This window comes from Pararge aegeria, chromosome 8, assembly GCF_905163445.1.
Source record: "Pararge aegeria chromosome 8, ilParAegt1.1, whole genome shotgun sequence".
NCBI classification, from domain to species: Eukaryota; Metazoa; Arthropoda; class Insecta; order Lepidoptera; family Nymphalidae; genus Pararge; species Pararge aegeria.
In genome coordinates, this window is record NC_053187.1 from 7,114,325 (window position 1) to 7,139,607 (window position 25,283).

Sequence of the window (25,283 nt, forward strand, 5' to 3'; positions counted from 1 at the left end):
TTTGCACATCTTTAAAAACGGCAAAAAAATATGTCTGGATGGGAGCCTGCCTTAAAAATTCGTTTTATTTTCATTTGTTTTTAAAGTGTATTATATATAAGTAAATATGCGGTTAGTATTTCTTGAAATACGCTTGCGTAACTGTTATCAATATCGAGCCAAAAACTCACGTCTCTTGTATGAGAGCTCCCTTAAATTTTTATTTTATTCTATTATGGCGGTTACAGAAATATAGCATCTGTATAAATTTTATCTATCTAACTATCACGGTACACGAGATGAAGCCTGGTGACAGACGCACATACAGAAAGACAGCAGACACGTACTTTACGACTTTTATTATATAGCCTGAGGAACTTTGTGCGAAAAGCCCACTACACAATAATTATTGAAGTTGAAAAAAAAAATAGTCAATAATAAAAGAAAGAAAGTTTTGTATTATGTTGCTGTAATTTACTTTTAAATCATCTTAATCAACTATTGAAAATTTCATGCAAAGAAATTTTTGCAAAAATAAATAGGAACTTATAGGTAGGTCATTGGTACATTTAGTAGTGCGCGAGGACTTGTGCGGGGGCGGTTGCGGCGTGCGCGTTGGGAGCAGAGTTGCTGACCACCGCGTTGAAACCGTTGTGTGCGTCGGAAGTGTACTGCACTCTGCGTACGGAACCGTCGGCTTCGACAAGAGAGTACTCTCCATGTACGACGTCACCGTCGCGGCTCTCGTGTTGGGACTTGTTGTCGCCGGTGTGACCGTCAGCTACGGAGTAGGAGAAGTCGTATTTAGGGTGGGCGTATTCCTCTTGTTGGGTAGCAACAAGTCTGGGTGCGGCGTAGTGTGCTACGGGAGCGGCGTAGTGAGCGGGAGCTGCGTAAGCGACCGGGGCAGCACGGTAGGCAACTGGGGCAGCACGGTAGGCAACTGGGGCAGCTTGGTACGCGACTGGTGCAGATTGGTATGCGACCGGGGCAGCGTGGTAAGCGACTGGAGCAGCGGCCACGATGCCATGGGGCTGGTCATGGCGCACAATGCTCTGTGAGGAGACTGCAGCAGCAGATGAGTAGTGAGGCTGGGCAATGATACCTGCCGCAGCTACCGACAACACCGCGGTCAAAATCAAAGTCTGAAACCAAAAAGTTTAAAATTAGCAACACTTCAATGACTTTAATGTTCACAAATGGCAGTGATATTAGTATGTGAGTAATTCACAAATCAACCTATTATAACAATTATATTATTGTTGATACTTACTTTAGCGAACATGTTGCTATTGTATGTTATGCACAAGTGATACATTTAAATTCGCAAAAGAGCTTTATATAGCGAATCATATTCTTACTAGTGCAAGGTTAACAAGGTATAAGTTGTTGTATTAGCCACATGTAAAAATTAGATTTGCTAACTTTCTATTCAATTTTGCAAGGTGTTTAGACAAGATTGCCAGAGTGGGCCTTTTTGCTTTTCCTGGTTCATCTATTACTTATTTTTGCTAAAAACCAAAGCTGTCCCTCAGGTTTGAAAAATGTTTTCAATTTTCCATTTTCAAGTTCGCATAGCATTTTATTGCGAATGGATTTAACTCTTTATTAAGTTTTTTTTTAGTCAGCCTCTAGTTCGAAGATATGATTAGCCCCCATCAGATTAAAGGAAAACTTAATATAGGCTATTAAAATTCATCACGAGCATAATACATGGGTTGTATGGAAATATCTTTTTACATGATCTTGTATTTTTCAATAATAAAGGATCATTGAGAATTAAAGTCTTATTATAAAGACATCTAAGTTTACAGCCTTTTTATAACTTATTTAACATTTAGATACTACATAACTGAACAATCAAGACAGATTTCTAAATTATATGGTGATTGAAACCCTCCGTCCTTAAATTGGTTTAAAGCTATGCCTGTAACCCTGTACGGACCCATTGGTGCGAACCTGTGAAGTGACAGTGGAGACACGTGAGGCGTTCAAAAACTATTTTACAGTGTCGTTTGATGTGTCCGAAATAAGCCGTTAGTGCAAAGCAAGTAGGTTATCTACGTATGCGGGCGGTCTATAGAGCAACGATCTGTACCGTTATGTGCCTTCTTGATATCCCCTGGTGCGCTTACCTTCCTCGTTTCTAAAACGCATCATAAATATCTGGAATGCCCATAAAAAAAAATATGGCAAATTCAATCCACCTCAGACTACATTATCACTCACCATCAGGTGTAATTGCATTGCCTAGCGCGAGTTTATATGGTGATACGGTACGTGTGAAAAAATTGCCCTTAAACCAGTCTTAAAGGAAGTAACGAAAGAATGTTAATTATTATACGTTGCATAAAATAATTAAAGGCGAATTATATCCCAGTTTTAAGGTCACGGATATCGGCCGAGTTAGCCGGTTCGAGGCTCATTGCATAATTTTAATATATTCACAATGATAGCAGATATTATGTTTATCAAGTTATAACATTATGCGAATCCTTATCGAAGTGCAGTCACTTCGTTAACTGCAACTTTTTGCACGCAGGACTTCGGTTTTCTTACTTATTTCAAAATCCCCTATAATGTTATCGTTTTTTGCAAGTATTTTTTTTTGCGGACTAACTTAATCGATATTCATCGACTCAAAATAAACAAATAAATAATCATTTAATTCGGACGTAAGAATTAGTGTAAGTTACAATTTTTCCTTAGTGCTGCGTTAGTACTGTTGGTAAAATGTACATTTGCAATCCTATAGTTAAAAAATAATGAAACAAAATCATGACTTCTTATTCTACCTATGGAATCCTGGAGCCAACACTACCCAATGCATAAAAACTGGTTACGTGCCTCCTTACTAGCAAGCCTGTTACAAAATTTGACATAAACATTAAATAAGATGAAAATGATTGCGAATGAATTTTTAGTAGGTTTTTCTTTAATCTTTTTAAGAAAAGAAATAGACAACGTTATTAGGGATAGGACAAGGTGATTAGGGAAAAGCAAAAAGACCTATCTATATAGGCTAACTAATTTTACTAAACACTTTGCAAAATTGAATAGAAAGTTCGCATAGCCTTTATAATTTACTTGTCACTGCGGCTAATATAACGTACCACTTATACCTTGTCGACCTTGCCAAAGTCAGAATAAGATTCGCTATATAAAGCTCTTTTGAAAAATTAAACGTATCACTTGTACATTGCATACAATAGCAACATGTTCGCTAAAGTAAGTATCAACAACAATATAATTGTTAAATAGATTGATTTGTGAATGACTCATATAATTATTTCACTGTCATTTGTGATCATTAAAATCATTGAAGTGTTGTTAATTATAACCTTTTTTGTTTCAGACTTTGATTTTGACCGCCGTGTTGTCGGTAGCTGCGGCAGGCATCATTGCCCAGCCTCACTACTCATCTGCTGCTGCAGTCTCCTCACAGAGCATTGTGCGCCATGACCAGCCCCATGGCATCGTGGCCGCTGCTCCAGTCGCTTATCATGCTGCCCCAGTCGCATACCAGGCTGCACCAGTCGCGTACCAAGCTGCCCCAGTTGCCTACCGTTCTGCCCCAGTCGCTTACGCAGCTCCCGCTCACTACGCCGCTCCCGTAGCGCACTACGCCGCACCCAGACTTGTTGCCACCCAACAGGAGGAATACGCCCACCCTAAATACGACTTCTCCTACTCGGTAGCTGACGGTCACACCGGCGACAACAAGTCCCAACACGAGAGCCGCGACGGTGACGTCGTACATGGCGAGTACTCTCTTGTCGAAGCCGACGGTTCCGTACGCAGAGTGCAGTACACTTCCGACGCACACAACGGTTTCAACGCGGTGGTCAGCAACTCTGCTCCCAACGCGCACGCCGCAACCGCCCCCGCACAAGTCCTCGCTCACTACTAAATGTATCAATGACCATCGATAAGGCTCTATTTATTTTTGTACAAGTTTCGTATGTTGAAATTGTAAATAGTTAATTAAGATGATTTAAGATTTAATAATAGCAACGTAAACAAAATATTCTTTCTTTTATTATCCACTTGTCTTTACCTCACTAGATAAATTGGTGTTTGCTATACTATAAGAGAGAACTGAATCAAATAAAGAATATCATACAAGGGTTATAGCCTATTTTGTAGAGTGCTGAAATTATGCCACTAAAAAAATACTATACTATTTGTGTTTATTATTTTCAATAGTCCTTGAAGCGACAAATATACAAACCTATGATATTAAGTACAGATAGTATTTCAACATATATGTTCTTGCTCTTGAAGCTTTATTGACTTCTATTTAAAACCTTTAATCACGTAAACATTGCCAATCGCAAATGCCTGTCCCGAAAACCTACTAAGATTTTGCCTTATTTAAAATACTTTAAAAAATGACTGTATTATTAATGTGTGGCTTAACAGCAGCACTGCACAAAAGTCGATAGCACTGGGTAAGCAACGTTAACCCAAGTCGGTAAATGGATTGATGCCCGTCTTTGAAATTTCAAAAAATAATTTGGTATCCATCAGTCTCAGCTCCTTACTAACTAAGAATAATGATCGCTAAATGAATAATAGAAAAAGCTTTCTTAGTTGATTTGTAGGTTAAAGGTTAACCAAGAAAAGTTATAACACTTTTTATTTAGTCCTAGCACTAAAGTCCTCATAAAATTTACATAATTACCACATAATTAATGCAGAGGTAGGGAAGGTGAACTGGAGCGAGCGTCTCGGTGACAGGAGTGTGGCAGATGCCGTAGATGAATTCTATTCAATAGTTAATATAACAATTGATAAGTTTATACCGTCCAAGCTTGTCATTAATAATACGAGATATCCAAGTTGGTACTCTCGTCCATTAGTTAAACTTTTGAATAAAAAATTGAAAATACATAAGAAATGGAAAATTTATTGCAGGCAATCTGATTACATATTGTTTTCTCATCTACGGCTTGAATTCAAAATCTTGGAAGCTTCATGTTATAGTTCGTTTATTCAGCGTACAGAAGGTAATATTTCTTTAAACTCAAAATGCTTTTGGTCATTCTTACAGTCAAAATATCACGTTAATAGAATACCTGATAGTGTATATCTAGATAATGAAAATGCATATGATGGGCAACGAATAGCGGATCTTTTCAATAAATTTTTTGAATCGGTCTTCGAAAACCATTCGAATGCTATTTCGAACATCAACATTTTTAACTCTTCACAAGCACTTATTGGAAACGTAAACATAAATACTGAAATAGTTGAAAAGTACTTATCAGGTCTTGATTCGACTAAAGGCAGTGGCCCTGATGGTCTTCATCCCTTATTCCTTAAAAAATGTAGCAAACAATTGTCTAAGCCCATAACACTTTTGTTCCAGAGATCTCTGAATTCAGGAGTTCCAAACACTTGGAAACGTTCTATCGTTGTTCCTATCCATAAAAATGGAGATAAACACAACATACGTAATTATCGCGGTATATCCAAATTATCAGTCATTCCTAAACTCTTCGAAAAGATTATATATGACACGTTATTCCCAGCAGTTCGACCATTATTGACGCCCTTTCAACATGGGTTTATAAATAAACGCTCTACGGAAACCAATCTATGCCAACTTCTTGATGTCACTTTAGAGGCAATGGACAATGGTTTCCAGGTTGATGCCGTGTACACCGATTACTCGAAGGCTTTTGATAAAATATCCCACGATATCTTAATTAGGAAGCTAGAGGCAATCGGTATACATGGTGACCTCCTGAGATGGCTCACATCATATCTCCGTGAACGTACTCAAGCAGTTGCTGTCAAGGGATATACTGCTACTTTTTTACCAATTGCATCTGGAGTACCTCAGGGTTCTCACCTCGGGCCTTTACTTTTTAACATTTTTATCAACGATGTTGTAAATTGTATCAAAAAGTCGAACTTACTTTTATATGCTGACGACACAAAAATCTTTAATATAATTAAAACAGAAAAAGACTGTCAAGATTTGCAGAATGACTTAGACCATGTCAGTCAATACTGTATAAAAAACGGTTTAACTTTGAATGTTGATAAATGTTGTTTCATTACCTTTACGAGGAAAAAGAAAATTATACCTTACAGTTATAATTTACTCGGTACAAAATTACGTAGAGTAGATGAGGTAAGAGACCTGGGAGTCCAGTTGGATAGTCGATTATCGTTTGAACCTCATCTGAATATTATTCGTAATAAAGCTTATAGAATGCTTGGTTTTGTTTTGCGTCAGACCATTGATTTTAAGAACCCAAATACACTCATTTTACTTTTCAACTCACTCGTAAGATCCCACCTACAACATGCTTCCATTGCTTGGAATCCGCATTACGCCATTCACGTGGATATGATAGAGAGCATTCAGCGTAAATTTTTTAAGTGTGTTAGTAAAAGATTTAATTTCTTTGACCCTACAAAATTAAACTCTTTACAACTTAGAAGAGAACACAAAGATCAGATTTTTTTGTACAAAATAATAAACGGCCTAATCGATTGCCAATATCTGACAAATAAAATAAAATTTTGTGTTCCCAAATCCGACAAACGTACTAATCGTAAAATGAATACGTACCTTCTCCCACGTGCTAACACCAATTATAGCCGGAACAGATTTATTTTAAGAACATGTGATATTTACAATAATAAGTATCAACATATAGACCAATTTTATTATAAGTATGGAAAGTTTGTATCTGCTATCAAAAAATGCACTTGAATGTGTGTTTTTTCTTAGATTAACTTTTTGTAAATGAGCAATCATTTTTGCGTTATTAACTTATTGTAACTAGTATTACTTAGTATAAGTTACTTATATATAATTAAACCAAACTCCCGTATCATTATGATAATTTTAATTAATAGTGGAAACTTTATTGGCTTGTGTAAGATCTATAATTAAGTTTATCCATTGTAAAAATTTATTTATAGCTGTTTGTTTTCCAAATAAAAAAAAAAAAAAAAAAAAAAGTGGTAACAGTTTATGTATTCAGTATGGTTAAAGATTAACAGAGGGGTTTGCTGCTGTCCTATGAGGAGATCTTTCGTCTATCGCCAATTATATTGATCAGATCTACAAAAAAATTTGGCAAAACTTAACTGATACGTATTTACTATCCAGTACACAAAGAATTGTAAAATCGTCAAAAACTTTCTTCCTCTGTCCCAAACGAACTAAACTGAATTTCGGGAAAAAAGTATCCTATAGGTAGGACACCTTGTAGTATTACCTCAACTCGTGTGAAGTTCCATTTGAATTCATTGAGTAGCTACAGACAGCGAGACAGACACGAACGAAAAAAATACAGTTTTGGGTTCAGTATCGGTTACAGAATTTCCTTAATTTTTCTTCTTTGTTCTATTCTATCTTAAATAATATATAATAATATATAAATTAATATAAATATCAACCGTTTCACTCACATATATTATTGATTTCAGTTCCTTAAACGTTCTGTTTCTAATGTTTTATATGACTTAGTATACAATTTTAATTTAGGTTTTACAATTACTTTTCATTTATCAAGAAGGTCCATAATAGTCTTTCAGATTACAGTTAAAAGTTTTTAGGACTGATTTCAGCGTTCGCTTTGAACATACAGTTTAATGAAAGCTCATTTAACATTAAAGTTCTTAAACTGCATTTCTGAACCCAGTTTACCGAGTAAACTGAATTGGCCTTGACTGGTCGCGTTAAGATTCAATAGTGAATTTAAACCTTATCAATTTGACCCTAAGAGTACGCAATTTTTTTCTATTATCAAAGTTATTTTAAATGCTTACCATTTATATAATATTGCTAAAAACATACGTGCATTTCTTACCTCAGAAAGAGCATTATGTCATCTATAGTATAGACGGCTGGCGCAATTAAATAGTTCTTTAACAAACAATACACTGAATGTTTTAATAAATAACTGATTCATTACTCATTCATTACGGGGAAATGAAAATATGTGTCAACATCAACGCATTCAGTGTTCAAAGGTACGTAGGAATATACATTATATATGTAACGGTGTCTTGAAAATAAAGGTGAAAGGTTCATTATGAACTATTGTACATTATAAAAGGATAATTTGGTACTCTAAATGTCAAATAAAAAGTACTTATTTATAATAATTACTTAGTGCCCGATAAGATCTGCCTACCAATCTTTGCCAAGATGTTTTTAAATGTAAGTGTTCATACTTAAAACTCTAATCTCTGTAGAATTAAGAAGATAAATACTATGCCTTTATTTTTAAGTAGCTTTTATTTAGCTTCACGTCCTTTAAATTTTTTGGGTTTTCCAAACGTAGGTACAATAAAGTACTTAAGAAAATTATGTCTTTAAGAAATATTCGGAACTGTCGTTTATAGGATTTTATTTAAGTCCTATAAACCAAGACAGTAATTAATGAAGACAATAATTAAATGTGACAGCCTTTAATGATGGTACCGGAAGATGTTAGCAGGATTTTTTTTTATAGTTAAGGTAGACTCTGGGATAATACTCTTTATTAGAATTTCTTGCTTTTAACAGAGGTTTTCAATAATACAAAAATTTCTTTACAGATTGTAATAAGAACATCAATATTCGTCTTTTATTTGGGAGAAACCACAAAATCAGCGGTATCATCTAAGAATGTTGTTAATTTTTTTTATGATTACAGTACTGTCGATTTTGAAAACCATTTAAATGTTTATCGAAATATAAAATAACATCTATCACGTCCAAAACGTCATGCAAATTTACAATACGCTCCGTTGTTATTGAATCCAATAGATGAAGACAACATTAGCAAATTTGACACAAAAACTAAAACACCAGAGATCGAAGATCTACCTGAATCTGAAGTCACTACAAGCAAATATAACATAGAACCATTATTCTATGAACAATATAAAGTCGAAAGTAATAAAATCGAACCGGCAACATCTTTACAGCACTTTGGTGGTCATAATATTAAAATGGTGTATAATAGTGAACTAAGACCTGAGACAGAAAATAGTTATGGCTATGCAGATAGGAACGCACATATTAACGTAAGAGTTATGCATAATTCCTAGAATTTAAAGAAAGAAACTGCATTTGTTGTAAACCCTTTTCAAAAATATTTAAGAACTACAACATAACATTTTATATTGTAAGGTCTTAAAGACTATTAACTGCGTGAGCACTTTTCCGCTACAATGAAAAATAGTTTTAAAAAATCACGTCATATGCAATTTTTTTGTTAAAGGTAAGTTTCATTCAATTTAGGTAAGTTTAAAGGTAAGTTTTTTATTGCAGATTAGAAGTAACATTTTTCAGTGCTCTAACAACATAATATCTAAACAACGCCAAATAATGACGCCTATTCCAAGGAATCTTCCAAATACAGACGTTTACTTTACCCAGAATCCAGTCAAGTAAGTTTTGTACAGTTTCCATTTAAAATCAACTTTACTATAATTGTTGTGCAGGCGTTTTTAAAATTCTTATGAATTCAACCTAAATTTGCATTGTTATTTCAGACATTGAATAAATGTTACTATGGTTATTTCAGACATATTATGCAAGGACTGCAAGCATTGGAAAGTACTAAAATAGAACCCGTCTTGAATCCATATTATGTTAAAATTCCAAGAGTACATCTGAACAATGCGCATAGTCGTCAAATTGCTCATGGCCAGAAAAAGGCGCTAGAAAATGGAAACTTGAAACGTATCCATTTAAATAAACATAAGCATAAATTTGTGCCTGATATTGATGTTCTTTTATATCAAAAGAGTTTCTTGTTTCCAGATAAATCGTTCATAACCAATCGTTCAAAGCCCACAACTCTGTAATTTGCTTATTTTAAGAAATGCTTTAGCTTGTTTTCGTTTGTTTCCGTAAAATATTTAGAGAGTCGTACGTCTCTTTCTTATTAAAAAAAAAATTAATAAGAAGTCTAAAAGTTAACTATATGTTTATTGTTTAGTTTAAAACTTGTGTAAAAATCTTCGTATCACATAAACATATAAATTTACAAGGTTGGTACCTACTATAGGTTAGAATTTTAAAGATACCTACTTGAAAAGGCTTTGTCTGCATAACTTATGAGCATAATTATTCATAATTTATTATTATGCAACAGTAACATGGTGAACGTGAAATAGATTTGTCAAAATTGACCCGGGGCGAGGACGCTTACTGTTCAAGTAACTCTAACGTCTAAGCCGATGACGCTGATAAAGTTGCTATAAAACCGGAGGGCAATCACAAAGAAATCATTCACTGCCTCAACCCGACAGAACCATCAAGAACATGTTGTCAAAAGTAAGTTGTCCATTAGACCACTAAATGAAAAGAAACATTAGCGAAATTTTATTCAATAAATGTTATAATCGTAATTCATGTTATAAAGATAACTGTTTTGTTTAGTTGTAGTCCTTACATTGTTTAAACTCGCGATAACTTCTACATTATTCAAATAATTAAAAATTTTCAGAATTTAAAAAAAAAATTGCTGCTTTATGAATATACCCTTGATGTTAAAACGATTTATTTAAATAAATATTAATTTTGTGATACTAATGTAACCGAATTCAGTTTCATCCGGCAATCTTCTAAAATTTTAGTGCACAAATATTGTGATTTAACTATGATAGATAGAATTACATTTCCTCGTGAACTTTTTGAAGTGTTTAACTTCGAAAAGTTCTTTTGGCGCATTAGGGAAAAATGATGAGAGTAAATTTTTACGATACGCGCGCACACCGTCACGAAAAACCGACACCCTGAAGTTAGCTATAGTCAACATTTTTGTTTTTCAAAAAAGTTTTGACACGGTGCCTACACTTGTCAATTGTCAAAGTCATTTCAAATTGTCAAAGCGGGCTCATTCGAAAATCTCAAATTTAAATGTGATTTAAACTTGGTTGTACGATAATGAGATAACTAGATAATGCGGAATAATAAAACTTTCGATGTATTAAACACTAAATCTATTGTTAGTGTGGTTTTTTCAACAAACGTTAGAATAAGGGGAAAGATAAAATTTTATCATGTTACTCCAAAGAAGAATAACTTTTAACGCGTGTACATAAGTACACACTCGTTTTTTTTTTGTAGGTTATGAGAACTCTAACTATGTAGATATAGTAGATAATTTTTATATATTATGAATAGTTTTCTCGCCCAGTGTATTATTTTATGGGCAAAATTTTGCTACTTTGGGTTACATTATTGCAATTTTCATATGGATCTCCAATGTTTTTGAAAATAAATTATAGCCTTTGTTACTTCGTGATAGCTTAGCTTTCTTAAAGTAAAAATATAGTTATAATTGGACCAGCACTTTTGGAGCCTTTTGGGTACAAACAAATACAAAAATGTTTGCTCTTTATAATATTAGTATTGATAAGCAATATTATTATAATTATATCGCAGCTCGGTGCCAGTTAACTCTGTCATATGTCGTATATCTTGAGCTCGTTGTAGATAAATTTAACGTATCTGGTTGGTACATAATGGTGCAGATTCTTTTGTACATAAATCTCTGAGCTATACTAAATTATGAAATCTAAAGGAAGAGTTTTCCTTTCCACAATTTATTTCCTGGACTATTTTTAGACATGTCAATTTAGTTTTTTTTTTAGTTTAGAGCTTTATTCACTAAACAATTGACACCAGCCTCTATCTTATTATTACCATAATCTTTTATACAAGTTTATGCTTTTATGGACGCATTGTGATTATGAATTTAAAAGTGATGTTATATTTAGTATAAGTTGATCGTTGGGTTAAACACGACGAGCTGACGATCCTTAAACAAGAGTATTTTTAGTTGGTAACCCTCTGCGCTGTCCTTGCGGTATCTTCCGCGGGACTCCTGCCAGCAGCCGTGCACTATTCTTCGGCATCGGCGGTCTCGTCACAGAACATTGTACGTCACGACCAACCTCAAGCTGTTGCCAAGTACGCCGTTGCCGCCCCGGTTGCATACCACTCTGCTCCTGCTCCTATCGCCTACCACGCTCCCATCGCTAAAGTTCTTGCGCAACCAGAAGAAATTGTAAGCAAATTATTAATCTCTAACTCATTTAAAATTTTAATCTATAATTATAACAAATAATGTCTAACTACAGGTTATACGCTTTTTCTGTCATAAGAAAGAGTGCACTGCTAAATCAATTATAGTTGGCAGGTTTTTAATGAATACTATAAAGTATTATGATGTAATAGTACAGTGGGCGATTTCGATCCAAGGCACTCACCTCTAACTTTTTGAAGTTATTTCCGTTTTAAGAAAATTAACAGTACGAAAAAATCGTGGGATGCAATTTGCATGCATGAGTTTTATCCATAATGTTCTCAACGACCTGTGAAGTCTACCAATCTGCGCTGGTCAGAGTGGTCGACTGCCGCCTAAACTTTTTTATGCTGGAATGAGACCATGTCAGTGTAGGACCAAAAATTGCTTCTTAGACACTGAAATTACGACCTGTAAAACTTTGTTGAACGAGACAGTTTTTTATACTCTTTATTATATGTATCTACTTATCTATCCTCAGGCCTACCCCAAATACGAGTTCAACTATTCAGTAGCCGACGGGCACACGGGTGACAACAAGCAGCAGCAGGAGTCTCGCGACGGCGACGTAGTGAAGGGCTCTTACTCCTTCCTCGAGGCCGACGGCTCCGTGCGCAGCGTGCACTACTCCGCCGACGACCACAGCGGCTTCAACGCCGTGGTGCACAACAGCGCGCCCACCGCCGCGCCCGCCTACGTCAAGGCCGCACCCCTCCTCGTCAAGGCGCCCGTGTACGCCTCGGCCCCAGCCTACTACCACTAGTGTTATTTTAATCCGTACCAAATGACTGTCAACTATTTATTATAGCAATATAGAAATGAAATTCAATTACATCTATGTTTTTACACCTTATTATTGACATGTTGCTCCTATTTCATGGGCATATCTGCTTACGGTCAATCAGCGATTTTGATTTCTTTTTTATTATTTCATTGCAAGTTAGCCCTTGGCTGCAAACTTACTTGCTGGTAAGTGATGATGCAGTCTAATATGGTAATGGGCTAACCTATTAGGGGTACGGCCGTTATATCAAACCCATACCCCTAAACGGTTACTACGCGACATCATACCGAAACGCTCAATTTCAAAGCTCAACGGCTAGTGTAGTGTCGATTATTGCAGTGAAACAAAGGTAGTGTTTATGCTAAGTTATAAGTTTACGTGAACAATGTGAACGTAAATCATAGTTAGAGAATGAGTTAAGTCATTATACTATTATATCTTAGTGGTAACTATTTATAAATAGAAGTATAAGTCAATGAAATAGGCTGTAAAATGTAATGTAATCAAGTTATTCGTAAATGATTGTAATAGGCAATAAAGCATCTCACCATGATGCTTTATGGTAGAGAAAAAAAACCTTTTTCGGTAGGGTGGTAATAAGCCATGGCAAAAGTCTCCCACCAGACCAGACCAGACCAGAGCAAATTCAGAAATAATAAATTCCCAAATTTCCCACTTAAATCCACAGCGTTTACTGATGCGCCTGGGAGGCCGTCAAATTTGGTAAAATTTCTTCAGAAATAAAGTTATCTAGGTGTACAACAGTTAACTTACAAAGGTTGCCAACTTGTGTTGCTGAAGCAAGCACTCAGATACAGGAATAGCAACCTTGCTAGGGAGCTGGGTCCGAAGTTAGTTGCAGATGACCTGGTGACAATACAATGTAGGCGAAAGAACTAAATGACTGTCAACTATATATATATATGTATATTATAAGTATTTATTTATACAATTCGTGGAAATATTCGCCAGGCATCTTAGTACCCATAACACAAGCTACGCTTGCTTTGGGGCTGGATGGCGGTGTGTGTATTATCGTAGTATATTTATTTATATATTTATAATTGTTTATTATGGCAATACTGTAATGAAATTCAGCAATAAACAGCTGATTTGTTTTCAATTGATTCTGTTAAGAATTACATATATCTAAAGTTACTAAAAAATTACAGATAATGCAAAAAAGGTATTTTTTACAACACTCAATTTGTGAATATAATTAATCACTAAGTAATGCTTATATAAGATATATAGCGGAGATTTATCACAGAGGTTAAGGGAGTTATATGCCCGTATACATCGTAAATACAATCATTCAGGGCACTTTCGGAGAAATTCCTCTTCACATTTCATACCTATTCAACTTCACATCAACATTGCCAACAAACACATTGGCAACATCAATGTTGTTTTTATTTCAGTTTACATTTTAATGTAATAATTAAAGATAGTCCTTTTTCAGTTATTTAATAGTGTAGTGTAGTTACAAGTGTAAAACTCCTAAATTAATTATAAAATATATAAATAAAAATACTAAATTGAGAATTAAAATAATAAATGCAACATTTTATTTTTATTTTGTTTAAGATGCCTACATTTAAAAGTTAGATAGGTACAGCCCAAACTGCAAAAGCAACCCTTACTCTATGTCTTAAAAAAATATATTCGTGTAAAGTAAAAATTAATAAATCCCCTACAAAACCCTTACTTCAACCAAATAAGTAGGTGCTTATTTCTGTTATCGAAATCTATACTCATGAAAGGAAAAAAATGGTATCTGCCCATGGGGCAATTCAAACATTACTTGAGGTTTGATCTTGCTAAAAAATACATCGCTTGACCTTCCAAGCTGAGCTTAAAACAAAAGGTCAATATGCGAATTCATTGTAATTGCAGATCAATAATTTAATATTTAAAAGGTTAAAACGTTAACAATTACTACCTGCAAAAGAACAAAACATATTTTGCATTATAATAATGATAACCTATCGCGAAATAACGCCTTGTTGACTTGTTGATCTGACCCAAGTAAGTATTCGGGAGAAAAATGTTCGAGAAATGCACACTTCGGTATCGGACGAGTGAAGAATAATAATATAGTCTCTTAACTCTTTGCTCTAGTGGTCAGCACTTAAGATTAGGGACCACAATTTCCTGGGTTTGATTCTCGATACCAGCTCTGAGTAGAGACATTAATTATTTACGTAATCCATCCCCTCGAACAGCATGGCATTAGGCATGACTATTATTTCTAATAAATTTTGATAACTAGCTTACACCCACGTTCTTACGCGTTAATTACGGATTTTCCGTTTGTTTTCCTGAAATAAGGATCAGCCAATGTTACTCTCCGTCCTTTCTACTAACCCTAAGTCAAAAATCAAGTAAATTGGTTTCTTAGTTAGGGCGTAAAGTAAGGACAAACAAAAAACAAAAAAACACACTTTCACATTTATAAGCGTATAGCTTTGAAAACTAGTCCGCATAATAGCAGCGAGGAGGGTCATAGCTCTACATTCTCGAGAAATGAGGCCCGTCATGCATTTTTTTCGCATTTTTTTTAGAGGAGATCGCTATTTACCGATAATGTGCTAGCCATGAGATGTTCGCGTTGCGCAAATTATCACGCGGCGCGACAGGCGATGCGGTTAAAACAAATGAATGGAAATACATACAACAAGCATGCCAAGGGTAGCAGTGACCGGTGGTGTACCTACCCAAATTGCGTATCATCGCGAATAAGCGAAAATTATTTAATCAAAAGTTCCGGCGACGCAATTGTCCCGTGGCCATACGCGTCAGACTCTCAAACTACCTTTGTACAGCTTTATTGTTTTCGCCTTTTTCGTGATTTTTCTCAGTAGTGAATGCATGAATTTTATTGTATAACGTCCCGGCCATGGACTCATCTTACTGGGAAGAAGCTAGTGGCTATAACATATGCAAGGATTTCCTATTATTATTTATATCTATTACGCAAGCGACGAGTAGCGTCGCGATGGGGTTTGGACGCTGCTACAGAAATCGCGTATGATCGTATGATTAAATCAATATCTATTGACATCGCGTAAAAATTCGCGCGAAGCAATAGGTTTCCTGGCCAGCACGTATATTTATTTATTCATTCATCCGTTCGGTATAGATACAGCTAACACCCTGAATTACCACATTTTAAACCGAAAAATGTAAAAGTATCGGTAGGTCTAACGTAGGTCTAACAGCTGTATCATTTATATTATAATTTTCAAATATTTAATTTACCTTTAGATTCAACTCTGAAGTCAACGGAATCGCAGGCAGAAACTAGTAAAATATAAGTTGTGATCAATACAACATCATTGATCTCATTTGATATTAATTGGTCACAAGGTAAAATACATTTAATGGTGTAACTGATCTATTGCATCATTTCAACTAATTCACTTTTACATGTAACATTAAGGTGACCTCCGCGGATTATATACAGAAAAAAGATTTTATTTTTTTCGATTAATTACACTTGAATTTTTGAGCCCTTGCAACTGGTGAACACGTGCTGCACATCCATTTTGCGTGCGTTTTTCTTAAAAGCCAATGTGCGGTCAGACTAAGAAGAAAATGTGCGTGAAAATTTCAAGTCCCCCTTAAGTAAGCATATTTGCTTGATGAAATTTTGTGTTTGATAAAATCAGTTCAAAAAGTAACAACCAAAGTCAAGCCAGCTTTAAAAAGCAATAAACAATACTAAAACCTATTATATATTGAATAGGTTCTTAATCTACATTAGAAATTTACAAAGGACTCGATTATGAAGTCTGTTTTAAATTTTTTGGTGCTTAGTACCACTAACTCTTAATGTTTTACTTGAACGCAATGATCTCAGAAACTGTTCCGATTTGAAAAATTCTTTCAGTGTTGGATAGCTCATTTATTGATCAAGGCTAAAGACTATATATACTCACGCTAAGGCCCATAGGAGCATTGCACGAATGAAAAATGTTTCAAAATCGGGGTTTGTTTCCTTTTGAGAGCTTCTGCTGCGTACGCTGCATAAACGGTTAATGTTTCTATAAAATCGTGTATGACAAAGTGGTTCCCCTTTCAAAGTTCTAAAAAAATCCGCATCAGCATATGTCTATCTTTTAAGATTCACTTATACGCGAAGTCGCGAGACCCCACGAGTTTATTATTAATTAAATCAAAAAAGTTCCAATGAAATGTCAAATTTTAAAAAACTATGTAATTAAAAGCTATCTATGATATTTTTAAGTGGATCGGACGCCCACAATGGTAAAAATGGTTTATGTTGCAATAACCTTAAGTCTAATAGGTACAGTGAATGGATTGATATATGCGTACTTTTATGACCCGGAGCAAGGTTAAACTTTAAGCCCGTTTGACAACCTCCACCACTTGTCATCTGTAGTAATCTAATTCGGGTTCGTGAGTATAAAACCCGCACTACCAACTCCCTAACATCAGTCACATCTTGTATCCAAAATAGGATTCATCAACATGTTCACCCAAGTAAGTTACCGATATGAAAAAGTTTACTACATGAAATAAAAGCAATTATAAAAGTAAAGATAAATAACTGTTTCATTGATGTAGTATTTAGTACTCGTGTGGTTAATTACGGATCATGCAGTTCGTTCGATTCACAAGTCGGGGTGAAAATTCAAAAGTAGATGTATAGTTTTCTATCAAGAACTTCTCAGTACCAACCTGTACTTCGCCTTAGAAATTGGCGACGACCAACCTGCTTCGGAGAGCTTAAATATATAATAATTAAATTTAAGTCAGCCAACATGCAGTGACGTGGCATGTTAATAAGCTGCGGATAATTAGGTAAATAAATAAGAGTAACAATAAGAAAAACTCTCTAATGTAACTCTACTATTTTTTCCAGATCGTAACTCTGTGCGCTGTAGTGGCTGTGTCCTCAGCAGGACTCCTGCCCGCAGCCGTACATTACTCCCCCGCATCTGCTGTCTCCTCTCAAAGCATTGTACGCCATGCTCAACCAGCCTTGGCTACTAAGATCCTGGCCGCTCCAGTAGCATCATACAGCGCACCCTTGGCTTACCACGCGCCAGCTCAGTACTCATCTGCCGGTGCTGTTTCCTCTCAAAACATTGTACGCCACGATGAATCTGCAAGGATCTTAGCCACTGCTCCTAAATTGGCCGTCGCTGCTCCTTTGTCATACGCTGCCCCCGCTCATTTGTCTTACGCCGCCCCTGCCCCATTGGCGTACCATGCCGCTCCTGCCCGTATCGCCTACTCTGCTGCACCAGCCCAACTCGCATACCACGCCGCTCCAGTTACCAAAGTTCTCGCTCAACATGAAGAAATTGTAAGTATATAAAAAAAATATTTACAGTTAGACTTTACTTTGAGTACTCGACAATAAGGATCCAAAGCAATATAGTTGCCATGGGCATGACTATTCTAGGTTCATTATTGGGTTTTACAACAGTTACGTCAAATACGTTTCAATAATGCCTACTTTACAGGCAATTTAGCACCGTCAAGTTTATCTACTTTTCAAAGTCAAAGTCAAATATTTCTTTATTCAAATAGGCACTTTTGATGCGTACATTACATGTAAAATATGACAAAGTGAGTTGATGGTGATAACTAAATTTGTCAACTTAACTAAACTACTAAAGCTAGGAGGGTTACAAAGGCGCCCTGGTCTAAGAAAAAGCCCACAACAAACTTAGCTTTTTGTTATCACTATTTCACATTGTCATTTAAAACTATTTATGAAGCAACCTGATTAGAGCAATATTTAACACTCAAGCATTTATCATTGACTCATTCCTTAATACTATACTCAATAAGACTTTTCTATAAGCTTGAGTTTAATACAAACTTTGAACTTTTTAAAAGACATCTCCAAGATATCAACTGGTAGATTATTGTAAAATTGTATACAATTAATACTTATTTTATGTAGTCATGTTAAAATTATTGCAATCACATTTTCTCTTAAAATTAAGTATATTTTTAGTTTAGAATCAGATTGTACTGAAAACTGGAAAATCCTAATAGAATTACTATCGACTAAAAATCAGATCTCATTGTGCGAACCCATCAATACAATTTCTATCGCTGTTCTGTCTCGTGTTCAATTACTTTCAAAACTGTCATGAAAAGAAGGTTCCTATCAAAATAAACCTACAAGAAAGTTCAGTTAAGTAAAGTAGTTATTCGATATAACTTTTATTTTACTACTTGAGTATTTGATAATCTTAGCCCTTGACTGCAATCACACGTGGTGATAAATGAGTATGCAGTTAAAGGGGTTACCTGTTAGAGAAGTGAAAGTTATCGCTTGGTAGCGCTTCTTTATCGCTAGCTAACCACGGCTGAAGTTCCTACCGGACAAAATGTCATTATTTTGAGTTCTAGCAATTGTATTATACTTGTGATCTTGTTATTAAGAGACTCATCAGTTGTTTTGTTTTATCTCTGCAGGCCTACCCCAAATACGAGTACTCCTACTCAGTTGCTGACGGTCACACCGGCGACAACAAGCAACAGCAAGAGATCCGCGACGGTGACGTCGTGAAGGGCTCATACTCCCTGCACGAGGCTGACGGCTCCATCAGGACCGTTGAGTACACCGCTGATGACCACAACGGTTTCAACGCTGTCGTGCACAACACTGCCCCATCTGCCCCCGCTATCATCAAATCCGCACCCGTGCTCCTCAAGTCAGCGTATGCCGCCCCCGCTCAAGCGTACTACCACTAAGCGATTTATTCACCCCCGACTTACGGAATGATTGTTGACTGTTTATTTATTTAAAATATACCAATAAGTGTAATGAACTTTTGTCTTTTACTTACAATGAACTTACCTAAAACCAGTATTACCGGTAGGTATGTAGTAGGTACTCTAAATTTAGATTTACTAACGATATTAAATATTAATGTTTGCCGTCATAGTATGCATAACCAATTTATTATAACTTTTAAAGATAGCTGTGCACATAAATAATTAAGAACATAAGCAGGTTTGGTGACGTTGTAGATCTATTTACACAAACCAATAAGGCCGCCTTTTGTTTTCTACTACAGTCTTTGTGTTTCTATTCTTCCCTTGTTTTCCTAACTTTATAGTTGTGTCTTAATAGAGAATTAAAAAAAAAATAGCAAAAATATAAAAATAATTACTGATATTGCTATATTTGTATTGTATCGTCACGTGTTAAAAATATTCACCAATAAATAATTAAATTTTTGATTTTATTAATATTATAAACGTTAATTGAATGTAAAATACGTTAAATGTCGTGGCATAACGTATGTTTTCTTCATTTTACAGGGTTTCCATAGATTATAGGTGGTAATATGGTCATATTATAAAGCATTCACGGAGTAGGTAAATATCCATATATCATGGGCGTCACTTATCTATAATAGTAGAATTTATCCAGTATTATTGATATTAAAATAGCATAATATATACATAAATTTGTAAACATTACTTCCGATTAACCAATATGGCGTAACTCGGAGCAATCGTTATAGATTAATGTTCCTTTTGACCTGTTGAACAGACGTCTACGCCCAAGAATTAATATTAAAGTAAAACAGCTTTGACTGACAGCCAAGCAAATTTGATTCCTATCTCTTATTAGATTTCGCTATGTCTGCAGCGTACGAACTTCATGATAAAGGTCAAATAGTGCCGTAGCATCGTGCACAGTATAATAAAAACTACTACCTACTACATGTTGTTATAGATTTCATCTTATCGATACATACATCAGATATGACTAATACCCGTTTTCACTTAACCTAGGGAACGCCTAAATAGGTTGCCTAATAATTTAGGTGATGCCGAAAGAAACGAAACGTTTCACCAACTCTTAGGTGATGGCTAACGAGGTTCGGCGACAGGTTAAGCCACCGATTCGGCGGTGCGTTATGTTAATGGAACAAAATATAAATTCGATATTTAAAAAATCTGCATACTTTATGCTCGGACGCTCGGATACAGTTCACGGTATGACGAGGCGCCTGATTTTTTGTTTACATATAGGGCAAGGAGTTTCTGTACGCAAATTTTTGATTAACTTTTTAATAGTCCAAAAAGCTTTTAGTAATCTTGTGCACACAGAGAATTCTACGACAGGTGCTAAAACGAAAATAAAAATGCCTCTTCAACGTCAAAACAAAGACAAACGTCAGAGTTAAACACAAAATTTGGCAATTTGTGGCCAGTATTCATAGACGACATAAGCTAGTAGTAGAGCTTTTTGTTACAGTGTTCGTCACAAAAAGCCCTACTGAGTCCGCCGCAAAGCAGCATTGCTGCAATGCTGTGTTCCGGTTTGAGGGGCGTGGGTACCCGTGTATTACAGGCATATCAACACATACGCCTCAGGGTGATGGCCATAACGGCAAGTTGCACAACGAGTTCCTTGTATATATGCCCTGCGAAGTTTTGCTCTATTTATAGGCAATGGTTTAACCATCAGTTAGGCTATCTGCTTGTTCAGACAATTATTACTATTAAAAACATAAACTGTGATTGATTTATTTACCTGAAGCAGTGGTGAGTTGAGCAGTGACATTATGTCTCATCTCTGAATATGTCTAAGTCTTATTAGTCTCCAATCTGTTTTTTTCCGCAGTGAAAACTTACTGTTAGGTGTGCGCTTTACTTAATTTACAGGCACTATTTTTTCGGATGTAAAGATTCCACGGTCTCTTGAGTCAACCAGCCGGCGCCGTAAGAATGCTTTGATATAATTTCTTTACCTAGTCGGAAGTCTATCATCGCCGCGTAATCTTCGTAGAGCCGCCAGTTCAACTGAAAACAACTTTGGACACGAATCCATACACCTTCCGAGCTAACCATATTCACCCGACTTAAGAAAAGGTTCTCAATGTTTTTTTTTGACTGTATGTTTTTATTTTGTATATTTATTGCTGGGAGAACTCCTCAACCATTAACACCCCGGCCCCGGGAAAAGCAATATCTTGTAAAGCGTTATGAGCAGACGACATTCGGCATAACTTAGATAATTGCAAAAGAACCGACTTAAAATTAAGAAATAAATATTTGCTATAACATTTTTAAGTCGGTTTCAAGTATAATGTAGAATATTACTAGGTACTTTTGTTTTTAGGTACTATAAAAAAAGGAAACCTTATACAAAGTACGTGTGTGACTTTACTAAGTGCAGACGTACTTTGTATAAGGTTTCCTTTTTTTATAGTACCTAGCTAAGTTAAATGTTAAATTACTATTTAACATTTACAAGTTAAATGTTAAATTACTATTTAACATTTACTTGGCACCGATATTTACTCGTAAATGTAGTTTTTTTCACAAGGTCGGTTCTTTTTTGTTAAAAAAAATTGGTTAGTTACTGTGATACCTGTAGGTCTCTTCATTCAAGTATTTGTCAGATCAATCAAGATCGTTTATTGGCAATTAAATGGGAGGAACTCGTTAATATTAAGGTGTAAAAACCAAGTTGTAATTGAATTTCATTTCTATATTGCTATAATAAATAGTTGACAGTCATTTGGTACGGATTAACATAACACTAGTGGTAGTAGGCTGGGGCCGCGGCGTACACGGGCGCCTTGACGAGGAGGGGTGCGGCCTTGACGTACGCGGGCGCGGCGGTGGGCGCGCTGTTGTGCACCACGGCGTTGAAGCCGCTGTGGTCGTCGGCGGAGTAGTGCACGCTGCGCACGGAGCCGTCGGCCTCGAGGAAGGAGTAAGAGCCCTTCACCACGTCGCCGTCGCGAGATTCCTGCTGCTGCTTGTTGTCACCCGTGTGCCCGTCGGCTACTGAGTAATTGAACTCGTATTTGGGGTAGGCCTGTATAAATTCAATAAAAACGTTAATTTTTTTCTTACCGGCCTATTATTTAACATCATGTGGACACGAGCCTTCTCTTTCATAAAAGAGATAACTAAATCTACGTTGCTATCATGTAGGAAGACGCCCTACTACTATTATTTGAAATTCTTTGAAATTTTATTTGTTTAAATCCCAATTTTTATATAAAATAGAGGTATATTTAGTATTTTTATTTATCCTACAAAAATACTAGTACAAATATGCCACCTGTTTGAAGAAATAGTGCTTTAAAAAATTACTTTTTAGCACTTCGTATTAGGACTGCACCTTAAGAAATACAAGCAAATGATAGTTTATACAACCGAGACAAACGGCGTAACTTACTTGAGGGTGGACAGTACACATTCTCTAATTCAAGGCTGGGACTGTACATTACATTTGCTGGCCCAACCCGGGAATCGGATTACGTGATCCGTGAGAGAAAATTAGATTGTCCATTCCCGTAAAACTAATAAGTTTTTAGGATTACTTACGATCTCCTCTGGTTGAGCGATCACTTTAGCAATGGGGGCGTGGTACGCGATGGTAGCAGGAGCGGCGTGGTAGGCGACGGGGGTTAGGACCTTAGTGGCAAGAGCGTGGGGTTGATCGTGACGCACGATGTTCTGTGACGAGACAGCGGCTGCGGGGGAGTAGTGAACAGCCGCTGGCAGAAGTCCAGCTGAGGCTACGGCCGCAACAGCGCAAAGTGTTATTACCTAAAAATACATATTTTTCATTATCATCAAAAGCTTTTTAAAATCCACTGCTGCACGGCTATCATGGGCAGGAGACAATTATCTCCCCGGGGAACGAATGAAAATGTATCTTCTCCCACAGCTTTATCAACACTCAGAGCACTGGCGCACAAGTGGAAATAGTATCCAAATATGTGTGTTAATAAACGGGAGTAAACTTCTCCTATTCTATGTTCCCGTGATTTTGCAGGGATGGGACGTTAATTATATCCCTTGTCAGGGGATATAATCAGGGGATATAATTTTTAAAACCGCCACAAGCAGATGGGTCAGTTATCGCAGTAGATGGTAGTAGTAGAAAGAGAGCGTTATTGAGCGTTCTCCATTGTATTCCCTTTGTCCCGCCTTTTACGGTACCCGCGAGCGAAGGAGGGGTGGTTATTTTTGTATTATATCTGCCGTCTTATACATAATTCTAGCGGATGACAGAGATTTAGTCTGCGCAGTAATTCTGACATCCCGTAGATTTTAAAAATGTTCCCCTATACCCGTCCCCAGAAAGCAACATACAGCCAAAGAACAAATATAAGACAAAACAGCCAGCCTTTCATACAAACTTTCTTACCCTTTTTGAACCCATATCTCATATAATAAAAAAAAACAATTCTAAGGATCTTTAATCTTTACGGATCTTTTACCTAAAGAATATTTCCTTGAAATTTAAATTTTTACGTTTAACCGTTTGTCTGTTCGTTTTTCAGTCCGTTGGGCTGTAGGTTGTCTGTCAGTCAGTCAGGAGAAAACCTATTTTGATTTGTATAACTTATATGCTAAAGTCAGTGGCGTGCATAGAGGGTATACACAGGGTATGCAGATGATACATAATAAAGAAAATCTCCAGTACGAGTTATAAAAAACAGAAGGATGGGCATTGTAAGAGTTTTAAAAACACCCTTAAGTTTTTATAACTCGTACTGGACATTTTCTTCATTTCATATTATCTGCATACCCTGTGCATACCTTCTATGCACGCCATTGGCTAAAGTGTAGTAATAAGCGGGGTTGTTGACTTTTTTTATCTATGCTGGGCTTAACCACACACCGATGTTGATGCTATATTCAAATGTTTTTTTTAAACTATCCCTAGAACTACGCGATACTACTACGGTAAATAAGTGAGGTTTTAACTGAACTGTTACATTAATACAAACAGTTGCTTAAACACATTTTTTACACAAAAAGCACACACTGATTTGTCAAACCCAAAACGAACTCAAAAATATAGAACCCCTTAGAATTTGATACGAGTTTTTATTTAAAAATTTAAATTTCCGCACACTTTGATCATATAAATTAAAAACTTCAAGCATTCTGAAATCAAGCTACAATACAATATAATATTAAAAATATTATTCTTATATTAATTTCAACTCACTTTAGCGAACATGATTGATTCTAAAACAATAGATGTTTGATAAAATCACGCTATGGTATTTAGTTTATATACTTAGTAGTAGATTCGGTTTATCGCAAAGTGGTGGGGGTACTTGATATGCAAGCTTTAATTATGACCCTGTCTCGGGTCAATGCAATCTAAGACAACCCATTCTCTAATGAAGAATTTCAAATATGTTGTTTCTTTAAAATATGCTGTAGAATCCGCTATATGCTACTTTAATACAGCCTCGGTGGTCTTTTGGTTGGTATATTCAACAACGGTTCATCAGGGCCCGGGTTCGAATTACGAGTAAACACAAAAAAATATTTGTATATTGTTGGGTTTTACAACATATGAGGTGTAGCTTACATTCTGCAGGACATGGGATAATTTTTATCCTGGAATAAAATTAAAACAGCTTTTGTTACCAAAGCACGGTCTCGCAACTGAACCGATCGATAATTACTATACGAGTTGC

The 25,283-nt window shown here is 35.9% G+C and overlaps 2 protein-coding genes and 1 pseudogene across 2 annotated transcripts in view; 2 read left to right on the forward strand and 1 right to left on the reverse strand.

Moving 5' to 3' along the window:
• Positions 1–548: 548 nt before the first annotated feature.
• On the reverse strand, positions 549–23,400 carry LOC120625563 (annotated as a pseudogene).
• On the forward strand, positions 8,635–9,835 carry LOC120625565. Its single transcript, XM_039892619.1, has 3 exons — positions 8,635–9,018; positions 9,266–9,384; positions 9,522–9,835. The coding sequence occupies exons 1-3, from the start codon at positions 8,944–8,946 to the stop codon at positions 9,802–9,804; spliced, it is 477 nt and encodes a 158-aa protein (XP_039748553.1). The 5' UTR covers positions 8,635–8,943; the 3' UTR covers positions 9,805–9,835.
• Positions 10,124–25,283, forward strand: part of LOC120625560 — a 53,135-nt gene continuing 37,975 nt past the window's right edge. Inside the window, exons 1-4 of the mRNA XM_039892615.1 lie at positions 10,124–10,276; positions 11,787–12,014; positions 12,514–12,690; positions 17,705–18,070. Of these exons, the coding sequence (XP_039748549.1) occupies positions 10,265–10,276; positions 11,787–12,014; positions 12,514–12,690; positions 17,705–18,070 (783 nt within the window). The 5' untranslated portion in view covers positions 10,124–10,264. The remainder of the gene's footprint in view (positions 10,277–11,786; positions 12,015–12,513; positions 12,691–17,704; positions 18,071–25,283) is intronic.

Coding starts and splice junctions, on each gene's coding strand:
- LOC120625565 (XM_039892619.1), top strand. CDS start 8,944: ATGGTGTATAATAGTGAACTAAGACCTGAGACAGAAAATAGTTATGGC. Junction 9,019..9,265: donor ATAGGAACGCACATATTAAC/GTAAGAGTTATG, acceptor TTTTTATTGCAG/ATTAGAAGTAACATTTTTCA. Junction 9,385..9,521: donor TTTACCCAGAATCCAGTCAA/GTAAGTTTTGTA, acceptor TGGTTATTTCAG/ACATATTATGCAAGGACTGC.